This window comes from Colossoma macropomum, unplaced genomic scaffold (genome assembly GCF_904425465.1).
Source record: "Colossoma macropomum unplaced genomic scaffold, Colossoma_macropomum, whole genome shotgun sequence".
In the NCBI taxonomy this organism is placed as follows: domain Eukaryota; kingdom Metazoa; phylum Chordata; class Actinopteri; order Characiformes; family Serrasalmidae; genus Colossoma; species Colossoma macropomum.
Window position 1 is genome coordinate 5031809 of NW_023494798.1, and position 23685 is coordinate 5055493.

The 23685-nt window shown below is 40.3% G+C and overlaps 1 protein-coding gene across 1 annotated transcript; it reads right to left on the reverse strand.

The window, feature by feature from the left end:
- Positions 1–3082: 3082 nt before the first annotated feature.
- On the reverse strand, positions 3083–20621 carry si:ch211-203b8.6 (ankyrin repeat domain-containing protein). The gene is made up of 5 exons (XM_036585275.1): positions 20471–20621; positions 12264–12557; positions 9801–10353; positions 6110–6406; positions 3083–3280 (listed from the first exon to the last, which is right to left on the reverse strand). The coding sequence occupies exons 2-5, from the start codon at positions 12515–12517 to the stop codon at positions 3110–3112; spliced, it is 1275 nt and encodes a 424-aa protein (XP_036441168.1). The 5' UTR covers positions 12518–12557; positions 20471–20621; the 3' UTR covers positions 3083–3109.
- Positions 20622–23685: the final 3064 nt, after the last annotated feature.

Genomic DNA, 23685 nt, shown 5'->3' on the forward strand with positions numbered 1-23685 from the left:
GTGAAAACATCACAAGTTAAAGATCGATATGTTCAGACAGCGGCTGAAAGGGAAACTCCACCGGAAACTCCACTCAAATTTCTACATGAATAAATGGTTGGGATGTAAACAGAGTCAGTCAGAGTGGTTTGGTGTCAAACGCCCTGTTCTAGAGGAGCTTAGGAGGCCAAACAGGTGGACAAATTACTGCAGCTTGTGAGGCCAAAAATTAATATATTGTAGGAACAATTTACTATACCTTTTGAGGCTATATATAACTATAATGAGGCTATGAGTTACTATATTGAGGCCACAAATTAATATATTGAGGCCACAAGCTACTGTATTGAGGCCATGAATTACTATATCTGTTGAGGCCACATATAAGTACATTGAGGCCACAAATTAATATTTTGAGACCTCTATTATATGGATGCCACAAATGACTACATTGCAGCCACATATAACTATATTGAAGCTATGAATTACTATACTGAGGTCAGGAATTACTACATTGAGGCCATTAATATATTGAGGACACAAGCTACTATTATTGAGGCCACAAATTAATATATTGAGGCCATGAAGATGGTAACTTTACAGGAGAAGGAAAAAACATACTTTACTTTTAATGTAAGTAAATGGTCAATGTAAGTAAAAAGTCAATGGAACCAGATGTTTTTCCGAGTCATTTTGAGCTGTTTCTGTTGGTCCATTCTTCATGAAATTTACAAACAATGTAAAGAGCAACTTTACAATTTTGAAACTATGCCAAAAACTGAAAAACAAAAATGGAGATACAAAGTTTTCCTCTTAATCTGTGGCCTCAATATATTTATATGGCCCCAATAGAGCAGCTTGTGGGCCTAATATAGTAACCAGTGGCCCTAATATATTAATTTGTGGCTTCAATATAGCAGCTTGTGGCCTCGATATAATAATGGCCTCAATAAACTATTTTGTGGCCTCAGTATAGTAACTACTGGACTCAATATATTAATATGTGCTCTCAATATAATAGCTTGTGGCCTCAGTATATTAATTTGTGGTCTCCTACCATGTATCTCCTTGTATCTCCAAAATGGTAACTTTACAGGAGAAGGAAAAAACCTACTTTACTTTTAATGTAAGTCAATGGAACCAGACTTTTTTCAAGTCATTTTGAGCTGTTTCTGTTGGTCCATTCTTCATGAAATTTACACACAATGTAAAAAGCAACAGGTATTTTCAAATTATGCCAAAAACTGAAAAACGGATGGAGATGCAAAGTTTTCTTCTGACAGCAGCGATATGAAAACTCAGACGTGTGTAGGTTCACTGGTGATTTTGGATAGTAAGTAAAATGGCTATATTTGTGTCGTAGACATTGAGACCCCTGGTCCCTTTTACCACCACTGTGGAAAAATCAAGAATCTCTACAATGAACCACTTGCCATGATTCTGTTTATATCTCAAGGACTCAATTGTTCAGAAATTTAAAAAGATCGGTGGACTGTCCCGATACCCTATTCACAGTAGTGTAATTCATAGTAGTCTGTACGTCCCTTGGACTATTTCGCCACACACTCAGGAGAGGAGGAGGAGCTTATTTCACAAAGCAGAATTTTGCCATGAGTTGGAGAACATAATCCAAAAGGGCTGACTGTGCAATAGGAGTCTACAACCCCATTTCCAAAAAAGTTCGGGCGCTGTGCAGAATGTAAATAAAAATAGGATGCAATGATGTGCAAATCATGTAAACCATATTTTTAAAGGAAAATACTATAAAGACAACATTTCAAATGTTGAAACTGAGAAATTTCATTGTTTTTTGAAAAATATTTGCCCATTTTGAATTTGATGCCAACAAAATGTTCCAAAAAAGTTGGCATGTTTAGCACTGTGTCTCATCACCTCTTCTTTCAACAACACTGTAAGTGTTTGGGATCTGAGGAGACACTCAAATGTTTCCCATTCTTACTTGATATAGGATTTCAGCTGCTCAACAGTTCAGGGTCTCCTTTGTCGTATTTTTCATTTCATAACCCTCCAAATGTTTTCAGTGGTGACAGGTCTGGACTGCAGGCAGGCCAGTTTAGCACCCGGACTCTTTTAATACAGAGCAATGCTGCTGTAATACATGCAGAATGTGGTTTTACATTGTCTTGCTGAAATAATCAAGGCCTTCCCTGAAAAAGACGTCGTCTGGATGGCAGCATATGTTGCCAAAACATGTATATATCATTCAGCATTAATGGTGCCTTCACAGATGTGCAGGTCACCCATGCCATGTGCACTAATGCTCCCCTGTACCATCATGAATACTGGCTTTTGAACTGTGCACTGATAACAAGCTGAGTGGTCTTTAGCCCGGAGGACACAGTGTCCATGATTTCCAAAAAGAATTTTAAATATTGATTTGTCGGACCACAGGACACTTTTCCACTTCACCTCAGTCCATTTAAATAAGCTCAGGCCCAGAGAAGGTGGCAGCATTTCTGGATCCTGTTTCTGTATGGTTTCTTCTTTGCGTTTTAGTTGTAACTTGCATTAGTGGATGCAGCAACAAACTGTTTTCACAGACAGTGGTTTTCAGAAGTGTTTCTGAGCCCATGCAGTGATTTCCACTACAGAATCATGTCTGTTTTTAATGCAGTGCCACCTGAGGGCCCAAAGATCATGGCCAGCAAATACTGTTTTTCAGTCTTGTCCCTTACATACAGAGATTTCTCCAGATTCTCTGAATCTTTTAATGATATTATGTATGGTAGATGATGAAAAGCAGAAGTTCTTTGCTATTTTATGTTGAGAAACTTTATTCTTGAATTGTTGCACTTTTTGATCATGCAGTCTTTCAATTTCAAAATGGGCATTTATTTTTCAAAAAACAATAAAATTTCTCAGTTTCAACGTTTGATATGTTGTCTTTGTACTATTTTCAGTTACATATAGGGTTTAAATGATTTGCACATCATTGCATTTTGTTTTTATTTACATTTTGCACAGCGTCCCAACTGTTTTGGAAACGGGGTTGTATATTGTTAAGCTATTCAGCAAACTGAGAAACTGTACCTTGAAATCCCCCCTAAACCCACCACTCTCACATATTGGCTGATATTCAGAACTGTCTTTTTCTGTATACCAGACTCTGCTATGTGCCATCATGGCCTGGAGTTTGTGCTTTCACTGCAGATTTGCTGTGTTGCTGGAGCAGGAGAAGGGATCCAGACTGCCCGTGTACTCTTGCCACGTCTTCTGCGGCCTCTCTCCACTTTGTCCGAAGCGAGGGGTCTGCACCTCTCTCCAGCAGCACGCTGAGGACCTGTTGATCAAAGGGCCTCTGGTGAATGGCAATATAGGCAGACAACAACTGTAGACAAGAAGATAGCAGGCCATTGTTGGACAACTGACAAAGCTGGCGGCCCACCAGCTTTTTGTTCAGCGTTTTCTGGGTGGCCCACTTGTGGTCGAGCAGAGTTTTGGACAAAATGCCACTTTTCTTTGCTCATTTTCCACTTACAGTCCAAGTGACTTATTTTCTGTTATTTCTGTCTTTCACTGTCCTTAGTAAATTAGATTACTGAATAATTTTAACAGCAATGTCATCATAAATAATGCGGTTTATACAGCTGTAGCCAACCTAGCACAACATTTTCAACAAGATCATTTTATATGAGGCCTAGTCTTTCACTTTCTTCTCTTAATCATTTGTAATGTTTGTCTGTTATTTAAAATGTGTTTGAGGAGATTAAAATCAGACACTGTGAGCAGGACAGTAATCTTGGTGGACCGAGGGTGGACCAGCAGTGGCATACAGCCAGCAGGATGCTGACCTTATCAGGCTGACCTTGTCAAGACTGATATATGCTTGCTATCTGGAGTACTACTGATTTTTTGCTTGGATTATTATAACAGCTCTGGTAAAATATGGGGTGCTATGGCAATGTCTGCATAGTTAAATCATCAGGATGTAAACAAATTCATTTGGAGTGTTTTGTTGCGAAACGGTTCGTTGTAGAAAAACATGCTCACTGCATTTTCTTTACAGTGATGCTGATGGGAACCAGGAGTTGCAAAGTCTACAATGCAAGTGAAGCCTTTTTTAATATAGACCCAAACAATCAGTGAACCTAAACATGGCCTCTGAGTTTTATACGTAATGTTGAGGATGGTAAAATAGCTGAGAATCTAATAAATTAAGTTTCGTTCAGGGACTATGTTTCCTTATAATGCCCAGCATATAGACCTCCACCAGAGAGGCATTAATCGCTTCAGACGTCTGGTTCCTATCACCATTGTAAGCAATTCTGATGCGGTAAGTTTCTTTAGAACAGAGCATTTTTCAACAAAACACTCTGAATTACTTTGTTTACATCTTAACAACTGAATTTTGGAAAAATTTCAGCAGAATTCACCTTTGATAAAACAAATATATGCATTCAGTAACCCAGTGATTCCTCCTCTCAGTCCTAAGGGGCCCAAACACTACACATTTTTGTTTTTCCCTACTCTAATAACACAAAGACATCTATAGCAGAGATGAAAACCTCTGACCTCACAGTAATTCGATAGAAAATGATTCATTTGAAAACGATTCAGCACGTAATGAAATCTCAAATTTCACCACAATTTGATTCAATTTGATTATTATGGTATAAATCACAATTATTTTTTGACATACACAAAATACTCAAATGTGAGTGGAGGAATTGTTTACACAGTAGTGGAATAAAGACAACAATAAACAATACAACAGCACTGATCACACAGAGCACCGAGTGAACTGATGAGGTAAGAACCTGTTTTTCTTTAAACTGAGGGGCTGAAAACTTATTTTCTTAACTAGAACCAGGCTGGTCAGCTAGCTAACAGGCTAAAACATAGCAAACATGCTAAACAACTCCATCATTAATATCACAGACTTGAATTAAAGTACTCACCATATGATTCACAGAAAAAACGGCAGTATAGAAGTCTAAAGAATGTCACCTTACATGCGTCAAACCCAGACTGAGTCCCAACGGCTCCGTGCTCCCTAGCTAAACAGTGTGTTGTGTAACATTGAGAAATTCTAGCTTCTGCTGTCTAATAGTGACTGCCTGTAGAGTTTGAATGTGGACGAATCCCAAATGACCATTTTTAGTGATATTTTGCTCTGTTGGGCTGCAGGAGTCAGTATTTAAATTCCTACATTGTGCACTATGTAGGGAGCAGGAAGCCGTTTGAGATTCAGCCCCAGCGTGAGAAAAGTGGCGTCGTCAGACTGGCAATAGACTCGCGGTGGTGATTTGGTGACCAAAAACTACTTATAAACTGAATGTTTTTGCATTAAACAGTGCTGTGTTATCATATTTTCACTGTTATATGAAAAAAGTTTTAAAAATCATGAAATTTCTGCAGTGTAACTTACAGTGATGAGCGGCCGCACGTTCTTCTCTTCATTCAGTGGTCAATGGATGCTTAGCAACGATACCGTACTCTAAAGGGACTACATTTCTTGGCGGAATACTTGTTTATGTCGGTTATTATTAATAATAATTAGCTACAACATATTGTGTTTCAAGATATTTTATGTTGCCACTGTTTTATAAAAGCTATAAGCCACTTGAGGCAGTGGGTTACTGCGATTTCATCACAAGGAAGGGAGTTTAACTCAAAGAACACCCTTCCCCGTGATAAAATCGCAGTAACCCACAGCCTCTCGTGCCTTAGTGCTTTATTATCTAGCTATACTACAAAGCGTTCACATATGTAACTCGTGTTAATAATATTGTACGTTTTGTGTTTTAATATTGACATAAAACCTCAGACATCTTGAGAATACAATAGCTCAGCACACATTGTTTACCTAGTTTTATGTATAAAATCTGCAACTTTTATATGGTTCTAATATAAATGGTATTTGAGTATTGATGGGTATTGGTATCAGGTTGATATCAGTATAAAACGTTATATACTATAGGTTATAATATCGATGTTGGAACAGAAAGAGTGGTATGGTCTCATTTCTAGTTGTTTGTGTTGGATGTACACTATAGCCTCTTGATGTTGGTCCCCCTACTTGTCAGACCAAATTTGGACCCCTGTTTACGTCTCTAAACTGTAGCTGCAGCTCAGAGGACAGATAATGACTGTGCCAGAGAAACACCACCTTGCAGTGGCCTCTCTCTGCGGCCAGGTGCAGCGCTGTCCGCCCCAGCCTTTCAGCAGCGTCCACCTCGGCTCCGTAATGCAGCAGGAGCTTAGCAGCTTCAGCGTTGTCCTTCAGGGTGGAGTAGTGCAACGGGGTCATCTCCAGGATATCCCTGTCCTCCAGCCCGGCCCCGTTCAGGATCAGCAGGTGGACCACCGCCCTGGAGCCGGCGAGGGCGGCCAGATGCAGCGGCGTGGCCTGCTCCCCGTCCCGCACGCATACTTTAGCCCCGGCTGCCAGCAGGTGCTGTAGGATCTAAAGGAGGCAGGAAGAAGAATGGAGAGAAAGAAGGAAGGAGAAGGGAAGACGGATCAAACGGTGCTGAGGAGAGAGCAAAGAGCTTTGCACTTCACCCACCCAAATGCCATCTGTTTCCCTGTGTGCACTTGGATGACGCACTGACAGTGAAGCGAAAGCCAAAAGGGCAAAGAGACCTTGAATGTACACCCAGCACTTGGCTGTGGCATTTAGTACACACAGCCCAGCCAGGAGATAAAGATGATGATATTTTGGATTATTTTACATCCACAGACTTGACATAATTTACACTGCTTGTAAAATATCAATCTCTTTTAAAATTTCACTCAAAGCACCAGTTTATTTTTACCATTTTATTAGTGAAGCAATCCGCAGCACTATTGTTATCCGATTTATATTCTTCTTCTCTTTTTTTTTTGTCTGCTAACTCGAGAAACTGACACCGTTCCAACTCCGGAATATTTGGTCTAATTGGGAATCGTGTGCTTGTGTACAACTTTTTGATCCGACGTGTGGTTTTCGTACAATCTTCGTTAAATTACGCATTTTTTTTGTAAAAATTCCCATTGCAATTTTTTGGACTGCAAAAAGCAATCAAATTTAAAGTAAACTAAACCAATAATTTAAAATTTGTCAAATATAATTGTTGTGATAACTATTTGCAAAAATAAAACACCGAAAATACCTAAATATTTAGGTCAGGTGACTGGTCTGTCAAAATGCATGACCAAGGTATCTGACATGGCTTGTTAGGTATGTTTAGATTTTCAGTGTTTTTGGGTGTTTTTGTGTTATATTTGCTTGCAATTAAAAATATCCAGCTAGTTAAATCTCCTTGTGGGCCGCAAAAGCTTTCGTGATTGGTTGTGTGGGCTGTGAGCTGGAAAAGGTTGGAATCCTCTGCCCAAGTGGGGACTATGGTACAACTTCTCCACCTTCGTACTGTGTAATTATTGGATGAATAATTATTATTATTGGATGGGGTGCTAATGTTTTGGGCCGGTAAGTGAGAGCTAATGTGTAAACTCACACGTAGAGGCGCAAGAACACTCAGATAAACTATAAACATTACATCAAAGTGTACATCTGCAGCAATTTTTTTCCCATAGGAATGAATGGGGTAAAAAATTCTACGTCCATCTACCGTATTTCAGCTTGACCAAAAGACACCATTTCGCATATACTATCTCAGTATTGGCCCCCGAGCACGAATTCAATGCTGTCCTCACCTGCACTCATCTGTTTGTCTTTTTTTCTCATCCCTCGTTTCTCCCATAATCTCCCAGTTATTTTACCTTGCACAAGCCTAATTATTTCCTTTACACGACAGCCTCAAAGATGCATGTACTCACTCAGGGCCGGTCCCTAAGCTGTGATCCACAGCCATACTGACCCGCACTCTTCTATGGGTTGTTTTTTTCATCCCTCGTTCCTCCTATAGACTCCAGTGAGTGCACACACCTCATGCCGTAGCAACTGCCTAGCAGCATCTTCTAGCAATAAGCTTAAGCTGCACAGTCACTGTATTTTCTTAAGGAAACGCACTATTCTAGTTTTATTTTGTTCTCCAACCAAAAGTGTGGTCTCACATTGCTATGAGCATGACCACTAGGGGGTGCAACAATTCACCACATTCTAAATTCGGTTTGATACCATACAGTGGTATCTCAATTTCCCAATTTTTCAATGAAGCAAAAATAAGAAATGCCTGAAAATCTGTTAAAATGTCTCCATTTTAAATGTATAAGTGCAATTTATTCTATTCTATTCTGTTCTATTCTATCTATTCTATTCTATTCCTTTAATGTTCTGCTCAACTTTTTTGTTGAGCACATTTTGAATCACAATATATGTTCTGATTTTGCCACTTTATTATGAATAAAATTTAATGGGATGATGCTGGAGTGGGTAATCGGGAGAGTCGGGAGAATTTCGGGTGGGGTGCTAATGTTTTGGGCCAGTAATTGTGAGCTAATGTATAAACTCACGAATAGAAGCACAAGAACGATCAGACAAACTATAAATGTTACGTCCAAGTGTATATCTGCAGTAATTTAGGGTTGCAAGCACCAGCTCCCACCTCAAGTGGTTCAGCCCCAGTTTGCAGTATATAAAGTCTCGTAAAGTGGATAGGGATTAGATGAAGCTGAAGTTAATTTAATTTCCCATTCCACCTTAAATGGGCGCTGCACTGCTGCACTATTTAAGGTGTGACAGAAATTTAAATAAGAAGCTAACATCAGCCTCACAAGATTAGTGTATGAAGTTCAGCAAGGCAGTGTGAACCTGGAACTGGCTGACACTTTTGATTACTTTTTTGCATTACTTATGTAACAATTGGCAAAAAACGCAATAAACAAGGTGGGACCAGGGAGACAAGAATGAAAAAGCTGCTTAGGGAGGATGAGGACATATCTGAGCAGATGGTCAGGGACAAATGCTGACCTTAACTTACTTAGCTAGTATTAGTTTGTTGCGTATTGACTCTCATGACTGGGTCACATTTAAGATAAAAGCTTTTGCCAGTTTTATTGTAGCACTAGCCAGCCACCTTGGTTATCTCAGTGTAGCAGATAAATAATAAATAAAAATAAGAATTAAAGACCATTTTAGAAAAAGGTATTTTGCATGAAAATTTAGATTTAGCAGGAAAAATACAGTTACAGTTTGGTGGGCTGGTCTACATTGTGTAACGGTTTGAAAAAGTCCCACTCTGGTCCTGGATGATACTGTGAAAGTTAATTAATTTGTTTGTTTTGTTTGTGTTTGAAAAATATTATTGTGCTTAAGGGTTCCTCCTCGTGCGCTCAGAAGGAGGAGTTAAGACACGAGGAAAGGAAAGAAATGAAACCAAGATGCACAGTTAAAGTAATGAGGTGCATCCTAGGTCACTTTGTCGCCTGAAGGGCCTGAAGGCCTTTCCAGTCTGACGGTGGGTCATTAGTAGCAAACTGGCTTTTCAGCTTGTCTGAGTGTTTTCTTTTTGCTGCTTTAATCCTTTCTCCAGCCTGAATCTGGACTCTTTGCAGAGAATGTTCCCACTTCTCTAGAAGATCACAGACTATGAGGTGAGAAGAACCCTTATCCTGAACGACGGCCGGTTCACCAACGACCTGAATCAGTTCTAATGCAGATTTGCTCATTCAAAGGACAATCGTCTCACAAACAAGGAGCAGGGCATTAACAGGCTCTTCAGGAGACAAAAGGTGAGAAAGACTCCAGGCCCAGATTTAATCTCACCTTTTATGCTAAACCATGACTGTGAGCACCAGTTTTCAACATTTTAAGCAAAGTGTTGAACCTCTGTTCCCACAAGTCTTCCATCATCACCCCAGTACTACTAATGCGAGTATGGCAGGTATGTAAGAGGTGTAACCGTTCCTGAAAGCACCTTTTTCTCAGAGGAGCAGGCACACAGGTGCAGTGCCGTCCGCCCGCTGGAGCCTCTGAGATTTGCGTCGGCCCCCCGATGGAGCAGGAGTCTTACGCCCGCCTCATTGCCCACCATCACGGCCAGCTGCAGTGGAGTGATGCCCCCGCCGCTCGCCCCTTCCACATCTGCCCCGTTATCCAGCAGGAGCTCCGCCATGTCCCCCCAGCCTCCGCACACCGCCCAGTGCAGTGGCGTCCACCTGTGGAAGTCCTGCAGGTCAGGAGTGGCCAGGTGCTGCAGCAGTGCCCGTGCCGAGCCCAGGTGGCCACCAGCTGCTGCCAGGTGCAGGGGAGTCTGTCCAGAGCCGGAGCGCACCTCATGAGATGCCCCCTTCTGGAGGAGGTACTCTGTGGTGTCTGTATTGCCCCCCATGCAGGAGCGGTGCAGGGGAGTGCAGCTGAAGAAGTCCCGACAGTTCACCTCCACCTGACCGCTCTGCAGCAGGAATCTGAGCAGCATCAGGTGTCCGCGGAAAGCAGCGTGGTGGGCGGCTGTCCAGCCGTGAGGGTCTCTAGAATGATGGAAAATATGCAAATGATGTAGTCAATCAAACACAATCGGCCGAGACATGTTTGATGGTGAAAGTTTTCTTCTTTGGTTTTGCACTGCAGGCTGATTTAGCTAACAAGTAAAGGAGTCTACCATGATATTTATCTGACCGTTAACTGCCATATAGATAACCGAGATTAACAATTCAACTGTCTTTTTTTGTGTATTCATTGTATGCAGCTATTAAAATACAAGCCTCAAGTGGCCAAACTGGCTGATGAGCTATTTTGCTTCCAAGCTGTCGATACTAGTTAATAACCAAAGAAAACTGAGCAAATTGAGCTCAAATAAACAAACCTTACTCACTGCTGCCCTCTATAGGTGTTAAAGCACCAGTCTCTGTTCACATATAATCTATAACATACCTCAATGCCATTTCTGTTTCCTTTTTTTTACATGTATTTCCCCAAATGCGCCTTATGAAAATATCGCTGTTGTCGGAAGAAAACCTCGTATCTCCATTTTTGACGTTTTTCAATTTTTGACATTATTTGAAAATACCTGTTACCCTTTACATTGTGTGTAAATTTCATGATGAATGGACTAAACAAACTGACGCAAAATGACTTGGAAAAAAGTCTGGTTCCATTGACTTACATTAAAAGTAAAGTAGGTTTTTTCCTTCTCCTGTAAAGTTACCATTTTGGAGATAACAAGGTTTTGTTCAGACATCAGCGATGTGATTGTGGAATTTAACTATTTTGTAAAATAAATATGTTCAGTTTAAAAGCTACACTGTGTAAGTTTTGGGGATTTGGTGACCTCCCTGTTTGGAGATATGCTGAATAACATTTTGCAATGTGGGCTGTGATTCGGACCCCTTCCCTGACTGGATAAATCTGATTTTTTGAGTCTGTGTGTGTGACGTTAACATGGAAAGGTGCATGATACGGTCTGAAAAACTCAGGCTTTCCCAGGCAACTTGCAGCAGCAGCACACACACACACACACACACACACACACTCACACCATATTTTAGTGTGTTTTTTTTTCTTCAAAGTAATGCTACTTCTTTCCATTCCATATGTCATAACTGTGACAGGCCAAAATGGACGCTAACAGTCACCATCATGAACACTTCATGCTTAAAACTGCATTGAGTTGTTTAAATGGAATTCCACAGATTTTCCACCGAAATTTCTGCATCATTCAGTCTTTAAGATGTAAAAAAAATTGTGAGTGGTTTGACGTGACATGGTTAACTAATCAACTCGGATTTCTTTACAGTGCTGGTGATAAGAACCAGGGGTTGCAACGCGTTCTATTAGCTATCCAAAACCATCAGTGAACATAAGCATTCCTTCTGAGTTTATACACTGTTAGAAATAAAGGTTCTGTTCAGGTACAATTTTCATTCATCAAGGAATGAACAGTGTAAACGTTCCCTCAAAGGTACAACAGTGGTTTTAGAGTCTGATTGTGAACCTTAAATGAGTTTTTCCAGATGAAAAGTTCGTATTTGTACCTTTTCATAACCGAATGATTTAAAACAGAGCAGTAAAATAAAAGCCTGGAGACGAGACGGGGTGTGTGGAGTCAGTAGAGCTTAGAACATATCATTTCAGTGGATTATGGTTCAGTTATGTTCCCTGACTAAAGGTACTGAGATGTACCCAGTGGTCAGGACCCCCACAGGACCACCACAGAGCAGGTACTATTTGGGTGGTAGATCATTCTCAGCACTGCAGTAACACTGACGTGGTGGTGGTGTGTTAGTGTGTGTTGTGCTGGTCTGAGTGGATCAGACACAGCAGTGCTGCTGGAGTTTTTAAACACCTCAGTGTCACTGCTGGACTGAGAATAGTCCACCAACCAAAAATATCTGTATACTTACATACATATATCATATCTGACAGATCATAGGCCACTCACTGGCAGTTAGCAGGGACACCGTGCTCCAGCAGGTCCTTCACCTGCTCCAGACAGCCGTCCCACGCAGCGTGGTGCAGCCTGCGCTCGTCCAGCGGAGAGTACTGTGGACGGGGCCGGCTGTGCAGCCTCCACTGTCTGCTCCCAGCAGCAGCAGCGGCGGCGGCGGCACGGATCCTCCTCTCCACAGCGTGCAGCGACACAGAGTCATGCAGCGCTGTCCACTTCCACTGCAGCTCCGGCCCAGCGTACGCCATCACACCAGCACACCCTGCAGCCCTGCACACACACGGACACCTACGATTAAAGAAAGGACTAAAGGATTAAAGATTTGGCTCTGGAATGTCTTAAAAAAGAGGATTCCATAAGCTCTAACTGACGTTTCCAATAAAATGGCAACATATTAAAGAGAAAGTTCAAATTTATTTATCGCTGATGTCGGAGCAAAACTTTGTGTCTCCATTTTTGCCGTTTTTTTCAGTTTTTGACATAATTTGAAAATACCTGTTACCGTTTGCATTGTGTGTAAAGGCACAATGAATGGACCAAAATAAATGGACGAAAATTATGTGGAAAAAAGCCTGGTTCCATTGACTTACATTAAAAGTAGAGTAGGTTTTTTCCTTCTCCTGTAAAGTTACCATTTTGGAGATACGAGGTTTTGCTCCGACTGAAGCGATAATGTCCATCTTACCCCAGATGTAGCCAATCAACAAAGACATATTTGGCATCTGAGGTTTGCTTCTTTAGTTTTGCACTGAAGCTACGTGGCTAATGTAGCTAAGGTAGCTGTCTGAACAAAACATTGTATCTCCAAAATAGGATCTTTACAGGAGAAGGAAAAAAACATTTAACTTTTAGTGAATGTCAATGCAAAAAAATCATTTTGGGCATTTTTTATTGGCCTATTCATCACAATTTTTTCAAATTTTGTAAAAAAAAAAGTAAAAAAAAATAAAGGCAAAAATAAAGCTTAAAGCCTCCCATTAGCATTGTGCAAACTGCGAGCCTAAATCATCACACACTTGTAAACAAAGTCATTCAGAGTGGATTGTTGTGAAATGCTCTGTTTTAGGGGAACATTTCGAGTCAGAACTGTTCACAATGGTGGTGATAGGAACCAGACGTCTGAAGAGTTTAATGCCTCTAAAAGCTCCCTCACAGAAAGTTATTACATAAAATGGTTATGCTGTAATGCCTGGAACATTGTTTTACAATAGTTTTGAGATCAAGATTTGGCCTAAAACGAATTGTTTTAAACGCATTCATGATGGCTGTAAGGCAAAATAGACCCCAATGAAAACCTGTTTTTTCAGATTTGTAACTATTTTACCATCATCAACATTACATATGAAAATCTCTGAAGACACGTGTAGGTTTATAGTCATTTTGGAGAGCAAATAAAATGCTTATAGTTGTATTACAGACAGTGCAACCCCTGGTTCCCATCACCACCACTGTAAAGAAATCTGAGTCAGTAAGTTACTCTTCAATGAACCATTTCACACCAAACCACTTGGAATGACTTTGTGTACATCTCAACAATTGAATTAAACATTTTGAAAATCCAGTGGAATTCCCCTTTAAACTGCAACCCCAATTCCAAAAAAGTTAATAATAAAAGTAAATAAAAAAGTAAATAAAAACAAATAAAATTGCTTCTGAGAGGCTCCGCCTCTCTAAAATGCTCTTTTTATACCCAGTCATGTGAGTTAGTTGCAAATTGCTCCTCCAGCTGATTTTATTAGTACCACTTACTTTTCCAGCCTTTTGTTGCTCCTGTCCCAACTTTTTTGAGATGTACTGCTGGAATCAAGTTCTAAATGAGTTAATGTTTTTCATGAAATGGTAAAATGTCTGAGTTTCAACATCTACTGTTCTACTGTGAATAAAATATGGGTCTATGAGGTTTACGAATCATTGCATTCTGTTTTTATTTACATTTATTTACATTTTACACAGCGTTCCAACTTTTTTTGGAATTGGGGTTGTACATCCCTGTCCCAAATGGCTCCTGAAGGCCTGCAGGACTGCAAGTACACAGTTTGGGATGTCTTGGATCATTTAAAATAGGATTCTTCAGAAATGTAAACATCGTACAGCATCGGCAGGTTCCACCAGGTGGCGATGAACGTTAGCAGATGTCCTTTATGTCTATCACCATCTATTAACCTCCATCACCCGTGAAGGACGGCCCACATTTATCTGTTAGATGAATCTCCAAGTTAGAATAAATCACTCCAGAACTTTTACACAATGCCTAATGTCATTGTTCCAACTGGGCCAACAACCATCGGTCATATTTCGAGTCTTCCAGTGAACGCTGGCCGGACGCCACTCATCTGTCTTTCCTATGCTGTAATACAATCTAGAGACACTGTCACCATGGTAACTGACTACAATGACTTTTTAAATGACTTTTTTCATGCATTTTCCTGGCACGGTGTCCCCCGATTGTGCCAAAGTTTCGTGTGAAGGCCTCAAGTAAGTGTCATGACTTTAGTTTGCCCCACTTTACACTGCATTCATTTGGAAACGTTCCTGTATTTATGCAGACTTTCCATATTTACATGCAAGGCATTAACACAGTCTTTACAACAATTATGTTATGTGTTATGAACAGTTAACATTTCTGAGGGGCTTTTCTGTTGACCTGTGTATTACGGCCTACACTTAAATCTAACTCTGACCTTAAACGGGAATTCCACTGATTAAAAAATGCATAATTAAACTGTAAAGATATAAACAAAGTCTTTCAGTATTATTTGATGTGAAGTGGTGGTGTCAGGAAGGGGACTTGAAAGGTTTAATGCCTCTAAAAGCTACTTCATGGTAAGTTTTTATATGAAATGTTGACAAATTCTGTTGCCTGATGTCTGGGACAAAGTTTTATAATAGTTTTGAGAGAAGTTTTTGGTTGAAAATACATTTTCAATCCATTCATGGTGGAGAGATACACACAGGGTGATGTAAGGAAAAATAGTCCCCAAAGAAAACTTATTTTTAATGATTTTCCACCACTATATAATCATCGACGTTACATATAAACACTCCAAAGACATGTACATTCATGGATAAGAAACAAAATGGTTACACTGGTGTTGCAGACCTCATGACCCCTGGTTCCTATCACCACCACTGTAAAGAAATCTCTGTAAGTCTTTCTACTATTTCACATCAAAACACTTGATGTTTACATCTCAGTGTTGGAATTATGCAGAATTGTTAAAAAATTTGGTTATTAATGCGTGGGAATGACATAATTAAGTTGTGGCAATGACTTAGAACGGCCAAGCAATAGGATGTCGTTCCCAGGCCTTACTAAGTCGTGGCCATGCATCAGGATCTCATTCCCATGCCTTACAAAGTCGTGGCCACGACTTTAATTATGTCATTCCCACGCATTAATAAGGCGTGGCCACGCATTATTTTTATTTATACAGGATGTCGCCAACAGAGCTCCGTAGCCGCTATCATAAAAAAAATAAATAAATGTTTTTTTTGGAATTGATTAGAACTTTGTAAAAATTGTTAAAGTTTCAAAACATACCATTCACTCCACAGTCTGTACAGCAGCTAAGCAACAGAAAACAGTCTGTTTTTATGATGTCATGAAAAACCAAATCATTTACATTCATCCACCGATTTGGCCTTCAATAGTTTAGCTCTGCCCATTCACACTGAAGTTATAAGGAGTGTTTTAGCCTGGACCACTTTTTGAACCAGGCGCAATACAGGGCAGCCAATCAGAGCAAAGCTCATTTACATGTGTCAGTCTTAAAGCACATTAACTAAACATGTTTAAAGAGAGGGTGACGAATAATCACATAAAAATGAATTGAGGTTTATAAAAGCACACAAGTGTCAAAAGTAGACAGTGAGGAAAAATTAAAATACAGGAAAAATGTAGGTTATGGGCCCTTAAGGGGAATTCCACTGATTTTTCAAAAAATCAGCATAAATCAATAGGAGAGACGTAAACAACCTCATTGAGTGGTTTGGTTGCAATGGTTTATTTTAGAAAAACTTGCCAGGCCTGATTTCTTTACAATGGTGGTAATAGGAGCCAGGGGTTTGTGCTGTCTGCAACACAAATAGAGGCATTTTATTTGCTATCCAAGACCATTAATCAAACTATTGTGAAGCAATGTCTCAGGCATCAGGCAGTATACTTATAACCATTTCATGCAATAGCCTTTCTGTGAGGCCAGTTTTATAGGCTTTAGATGTCTGGTTACTATCAAAACCAGACATCTCAAGCATCTAAAACCACCAAATTAAGAAATGCACTGTCTCTACAGGATGTGGAAAAGCTATTTATTACCTCATGGCTGGATTACTGTAATGCCCTGCTGTCTGGATGATCCAGCAAAAGCCTTAACAAGCTTCAGTTAGTCCAGAACTCTGCAGCCAGAGTCCTCCAGAAAGTTTGACCATATCAGCCCAGTTTTATCAAACCTGCACTGCTTGCCAGTTAAATTCTGCATTGAGTACAAAATTCTTTTACTGACCTATAAAGCTCTAAACGGCCCCTCAGTCCCTGAGTGAACTTCTCTCATTATGAACCATCACGCCTACTTAGATCACAAGGTGCTGCTCGCTATTAGTACCTAGAATAATAAAGTTACATCAGGGGGTGAAGCCTCATCATACAAAGCCCCCCAGCTTTGGAATAATCTTCCAGGCAGTGTTCGGGACTCAGACACAGCCTCAGTCTTTAAGTCTAGGCTAAAAACCCACTTATTTAGTCAAGCCTTTGGTAATTAGTTTTTCCTATTAAAAATAAAAGGTGCAGATCTGGGGGTTCATTCAGTATTATGGTAAACTGGGAGTGTTGGTGCTGTCATCCCGCTGCTCTCACGCACTCACTCGGGTTTGTTGACGGTGTAGGGACGGAGACATCTCAGGAAGCCCTCATGTCTGTCACCTTCTGGCACTCCCTTTTAGTGAGGCTGTAACAGCTCGACCTGTCAGAGTCTCTGCTGCTCTCTGTTTACCCTGTTAACTGTATTCAGTCACTCTTAACAAAACTAATTGTGTGTCTCTGCTGAGCTGAACAGCTGCCCATCCTGTATGGTCTGATGCTGTTGCTTAATCTGCTTTGATCGGGTGCCCATTGCTCGCCCGTCATCTGGACCAGTCTGACCACCATGGAGCTTCCTGCTGTACAATGCTGTGCAAACCTCACCTGCATGAACTGACCCTCCTGATGATACAGCTGCACTGACTTGATTTAATCAGAGACATTGCTTCACCTACATTCTTTTTCTCTACTTTAACATGCTCTTGTGGTATTGTTTGCTAGTGTCCACCAGAGGAGGATGGGTTCACCTTTTGAGTCTTGGTTCCTCTCAAGGTTTCTTCCTCTTGCTCTTAGTTGAGTTTTTCTTGCCCCTGTCACCACCGGCGACACCCATGGAGGCTTGGACCGGATTTTTCTGTAAAGCTGCTTTGTGACGACGTGTTGTAAAAAGCTCTACATAAATAAATCTTGACTTAACTTGACAAAACCACTGTGAACTAGAATGGAGCATTTCACCTCAAACCACTCTGACTTACTTACTGTATATCTTAACCATTTATTTATGCAGAGAGTTTGAAACATCGGTGGACTTTCCCTATAAGACTTTAACATCGAGTAACTACTATTAAACTGATGAGTAGGTTCTGTATTATGAGAACTGAATTGTGGATTGAAGTGTAGGCCCACATGCAGATCCTTTAAGAGGTTGACCTGAGTAACCAAAAGGAAATTTCTATATATGTTTCTATATTCCATTCCATCTTATTACGAGATCATACGTGACTCCCATCCGGAGTCATGAGCCCATGAAGAGGGGTTGGGATAACTGCAGAAATCCGATTATGATCGTATTATTGAGTGAATGGAAACACAGTCAATAATTTGACATAAAACATATGGGTATCATGTTATGTGATAAGTGGGTTCAAAGGCAAATTTAAGAAGATATGAAAAAATTGAGAAAAAGCCCCGGAGGGTTCAAATAAAGCTATATTTTGTATATGAAAAAACTCCCCCTCCCCCATTATAGGACACAGTGTAAGAACAAAATCACAGCCTCTCCAACTCGGTGCCAGTGAGCGAGAGTGCGTGAGCCAAGCGGAGCTGTGAGCGGTGGGGGAGCTGGAGGCGTGAGCGCTGTGTCACGGAGTGGGAGTTTGGGAGTGTGTGGGCGGGCGACAGCCAATCCAGCAAACCTTTGCACTGTTATTTATTCCTAAACGGCCCTCGCAGGGCTGTATGTTACATCCCTTTCCCTAAAATTATGCTCTGCTTAAAGCAATTCACAAAGGCAGAGATAAGTGGACGCCAAAGCTCATAAACAGCTCACACATCAAATCAGACTTGCCTTTGTGTTGAAGTAATGAGAGGCATGTTGCTGGACACTCTGCCAAAAGCAGTTCTCGTTTTAAACTGGATTGTTTGCACTTTTGCACATATGATGGATTAGACTCGATGGCTGGAGGGCAGGAGGGCAGGAGTTCGACACCCCTAAATGGCAGATATTTATTTAAAAAGAGGCCTCATAATCAAGAACTGGGCTTAAAGAGGTAGTTTGGTGAACAATCAGTTTGACACAGTTCTCCCTTTACCTCAAATGAAGTCATCAGCCAAGACATTTTTGGCGTCCGAAGTTTGCTTCTTTAGCTTTGCACTGAAGCTACAAGGCTAATGTGGCTAACAAGTAATAGAAGCTTGTACACACCAATTAGCACTGTGCAAACTGCATGTTTACATAATCAGACGTTTGTCTTGAAGGGACCATATCATGGAAAATCAACCTTTTTTGAGATATTTTGAAGTAACATTTAAGCATTTTTAACGTTTCAAAACATACCATTCACTCTCCTGTCCTTATATGGGAACAATGTTAATCCATTGTTTTTGTGATGTCACAAGAACTCATTTACATATATCCACCTATTCAGCCTACAGCAGTTCAGCCCCGCCCATTCATGCTGAAGTTATAAGGAGTGTTGCACTGCTTTCTGGACAACTCACAATACGGTGCAATCAGAAAAGGGTTCATTTACATACATCAGTCTTAGGCTTCGTTCACATTACCAGGCTGAAGTGGCACAAATCCAATTTTTTGCCCTAATGTGACTCAGATCCGATGTTTTCAGGGCTGTGTGGACACAAATCTGATCAAATCCGACCTGAGACACTTTCATATGGTGGTCCTAGATTGGATACGTATCCGATTCATGGCCGTGTGACCTTAATGTGACGCTCAGATCGGAATTTGTGTCCTTTTTTCCACTGCGCTTTGCCATCATTCAGCGTTACCATGGCAGCAGTGCCGAACAGAAGTTAAAGCCAGTAAACGGTGGAAAAGCAGCTCATCTCATCTTTTTCTCCTTTGTCTCGCTCTAATAATGAAGCTGAGAGCTGATCAGAGTTAATGATCTTCTCAGCGAAGCTCGTTCTGCTCGTTAGTTTGTGCTGATGATGAACGTGATTCATTCACGTGACGTTACTGAGTAGGATGTGTTCATGAGGGTCATTTCAGGACGTCGGTTCATCACATTAATGACAGATTTGAGTCACTGACCTGAACAAGTGTGAACCATCGTGTCAGAGAGATCAGATCTGAGCAAAAAATCTGATTTGAGCAATAAGGCTTGTACTGTGAACATAGCTTTAAAGGCACAGAAACAAAAACTGCTACTTGTTTAACCCTGAAGGATAAAGAAAGTTTGGAAAATGGTCATGTAAAATGAATTATGACTGTTTTTGAGCCATAAAAAACACAAAAACACTATATCTAAAACACAAGAATGGGCTGCATTGTGTTGTTAACTAATCTCAAACAGACGTGTGTGGTTTGTGACACATTATGACATACAGTTGTCTATAATAATAGGCAAAATATAGGCTTAGAGATGGCTGCTGTTATTGTTACAGCTTATTACTTAGTCCAGTTGAGGTTAAAGACAGTTTTAGTTTGATGCTGATATCTGTAAGCTTTTATTACATATCAGCTACATCACTCTTGTAGCCTGAGTGCAAAACTAAAGAAGCAAACTTCAGACACCAAACATGTACGGCTGATCGACTACAGTTGGGCTGAGTGGAAAACTGTGTGAATTAGATTTTTTTGCTAAACTATCACTTTAAACTAATTAAAACCCAAGACCCCAGTGCGCCAGTTCCCAGAAAAGAAGCGATACAGAAGTTACAGTACCTGTCAGAGCCAGCTACAGTAGGAGGTGGTCCATCTCCCCTCAGTCATGTGCGAAGCAGGCACTGGATCACCGTGCCCTCCTCAAATTGCTGAAACGCTGTCCGCCCCGCCTGGTGCCATGCTGGACGTGTTTTTCGTGTTCCTGTGAGGTTGCTATGGAGAGAGCTGGTTTTTCAGCGGAGGCTGATGCTATTATTTGATGGCATGTTGGTGAGGAGGGAGGGGGGGGCTCTGTGTGTTGGAGACGAAGCCACTGCGCATGCCTTATACTACTGTGGCACATCGACATACACCACACTGGTAGATCCAAATGAAGATCTGCTCTCTTAAAACTAAAGGTGCTAAAAAGGTTTCTTCACAGTGATGATATAAAAGAGCCACTTATGATAGATGAGCCATTTTTCTGAATGTACAAGGTGAGATATCGAGGTGTGCGAGTGTGAATCTCCACATTATGCAAAAGTTCTACCTCAGTTAAAGAATTTTCGTCTAAAGGCTGATTTAAGCTTCTGCTTTGAATCAACGCAGAGTGTATGTCGTAGCCTATGTGAGTGGCCTATGTTGCTGTTTCATCAGACATTCGAATTTGTGCTTTCACACGAGTTCTAATCCTCTAAATGGGTGTTTTTAAACGTCAGTTAGCTGGAACTGAGCCTGTACTGAGGTGGGAGGCTTGGTATGCTTGTGCTAGCTTAGCTTAGCAGGCTACAGCTTAAAACACTACAGAACAGGCTCGATTTCGGCTTGGTCAATAATCACTGTTATACGTTTTTATCATCTGTACTTGTGATAGCAAATCTCTCTTCAACTCGATCTTTGTTTGGTGGCAAAGAATGAGAAGCCACAGAGCCAGTTTATGAGGAGCCTGGCCACTTCCTATTTCCCTCGTTATATCAAAAACAGGACTGCTAAACAGCAGAGGGCGCCTGCGAGGCGGTCCTCAATGAATGGGAGTAAATGGAGCTCAACAGCTAAAAACGAAAAGGTAAAATAGTTTCTAATCACTGAACCAGAACTTTCCTTTAATTTTAGAAAGTAGAAGGATGTACATACATCATCTGAACCGCTTATCCTTCTATACCTCTATAACTCAAGTTTAAAAGCTCTTAAAATATAACAGCGGTGTTAAAATGTTTTATGCTGTTAAGTGTTCAGGAAATTAATGTATACTTTTACATTAAAAATGTTTAAGTATTTATAAACTTTGATTTTGGTCATTTTGGACTCAGGAGCGCCCTCTAGCGTTTGGGAAACCCAGAAGACATTTCAGCGGTAATTTTTGTCTCCATAAGTTCTCTGGAAGCCAGACATGTGTAGGAGGAATAGTGATGCTACCAAGCGGACCAATCAGAGTTGTTTCCATCTGCGTCGCCATGGTGTGTAGTTCAGTTTCTGGGGAGGTGCGCTGTCAGGTGCAGAAGCACGAATTGACCTTAAATCAAGAACTATATAGGAACACTTTTAGCGTCTGCACACCCCCTAGTGGCCATTCAGCCTGTGGAACTAAGACAACTAGGACACTGTTGGCTCTCTGTGTGTGAAACATTGAGCTGCTGGTACGCAATGAGGGCTAAGAACCTCCTGCTTTGATAATAAGTCACATATCTCCACAAAGAAGGCCAAGCCAAGATAAAGCAGATAAAACAGCTCTGTTAATATTAAAAAATCAAACATATTTCAATACAAATAGCATTTAAACACACCACTGATACTTGACTGAGCTGATCTGGGATCAGTTGGAGCTGATCTAGGGTCAGCTTTACCTTTGACATTGTGCCAGTTTATACTGTTGCATAGCAACATTTTCCTCCAATGTTATGTACAAAACACTAGAAAGTCTTTCCCTTATTGAAGTTTTGTGGAATATTTTAAGGTTTTTGGCAACAACAAGCACTTATTAAATGATAAATGATAAACTGCATTATCTATTTACAGTATTTTTTGTGAAATCCTTTGTCTTCTTCTTCTTCTTCTGTCAGGCGTTTATCCACTAACTCATCCCACAGTTTTTGAGATATTGACAGCATTCCAACTCAGGAACGTTCGGTCTGACTGGGAGTGGTGTGCTTGTATACAGACTGGAAGTACAGTTTTCATTGTTAAATGATAAATTTTTGAGATGTTGTCTTTGTACTATTTTCAATTAAATATGGGGTTTAAATGATTTGCGCATCATTGCATTTTATTTTTATTTATATTTTGCACAGCGTCCCAACTTTTTGGAAAAGGGAGTCAGTACTAAAATGTAACAGTACACCAAACAGTATATTTAAAACATATTCCAAGTGTACCTACAGTCACGCCTACAAATTACATACTTAAATCTACTTAAGTGCAACTTAAGTTGTTTGAAAAAACACTGAAAAGCACAACTAAATGTACTTAAGATATATTTAATAATAGATTAATAGCAATTTAAATGCAATGTCATATGTTGTTCCAATATATTACTTTTAGTATGTATTAAAGTACTGTATGTTTAAAGTGTCAACATAGAAAGTAAATACTTTTTACATTAAATGCACTTAAATGCATTTTTCTTTCAGAAGGCTTCCTGCTAATTATCTGAAACTTGTAAAGTCATAAAGTACTGTGCTACACATGCCACAAAACTGCTTTATATTATTGAAAACAGGGATTGTTTAACAGTAGTGTGTGGTACAGTGTGCTTCCTTTGGAAATGTAGTTAACTAAGCTGCCAGCTGGCAAATGGAAAGAAACGCGTGCTAAAAAAACTTTACTGAAAGATACAAACTCTTGTGTACTGTTTTGATTTGTACTTTGCACTGTGTTTATCTGCACTTACTGCACCTAATAGCTTTTTATTTTGCACCACGTGTTCCTCTTGTGCTCTACAACTGCCTGAACTATTACTGAACAGCCCATTAGGCCACGTAGGCGACCGCCGCCTAAGGCCCTGGGCATGATGACATTAGAAAGAAATGGTAATAAAACAATGATAAAACAGTAACAATGAGACTAAATGCAATGATCAAATCTACAGCCTTACTGTTGCTTAATGTCTATGGCTAAACTGCATTTAGTAATGTTATTTTATATCTACAGAGTTAGTGATGCTCTTTAAGTTGGCTAGTCACTAATCTGCTCTAGATTTAGTCTGTCGGCTAGCTTCCCTTTCATCTATATTCTGATGTCTGATTTGTCTCCGTAAAGCTCCTTGAAATGCAGTCTGAAATTATCCACATGTATATTAT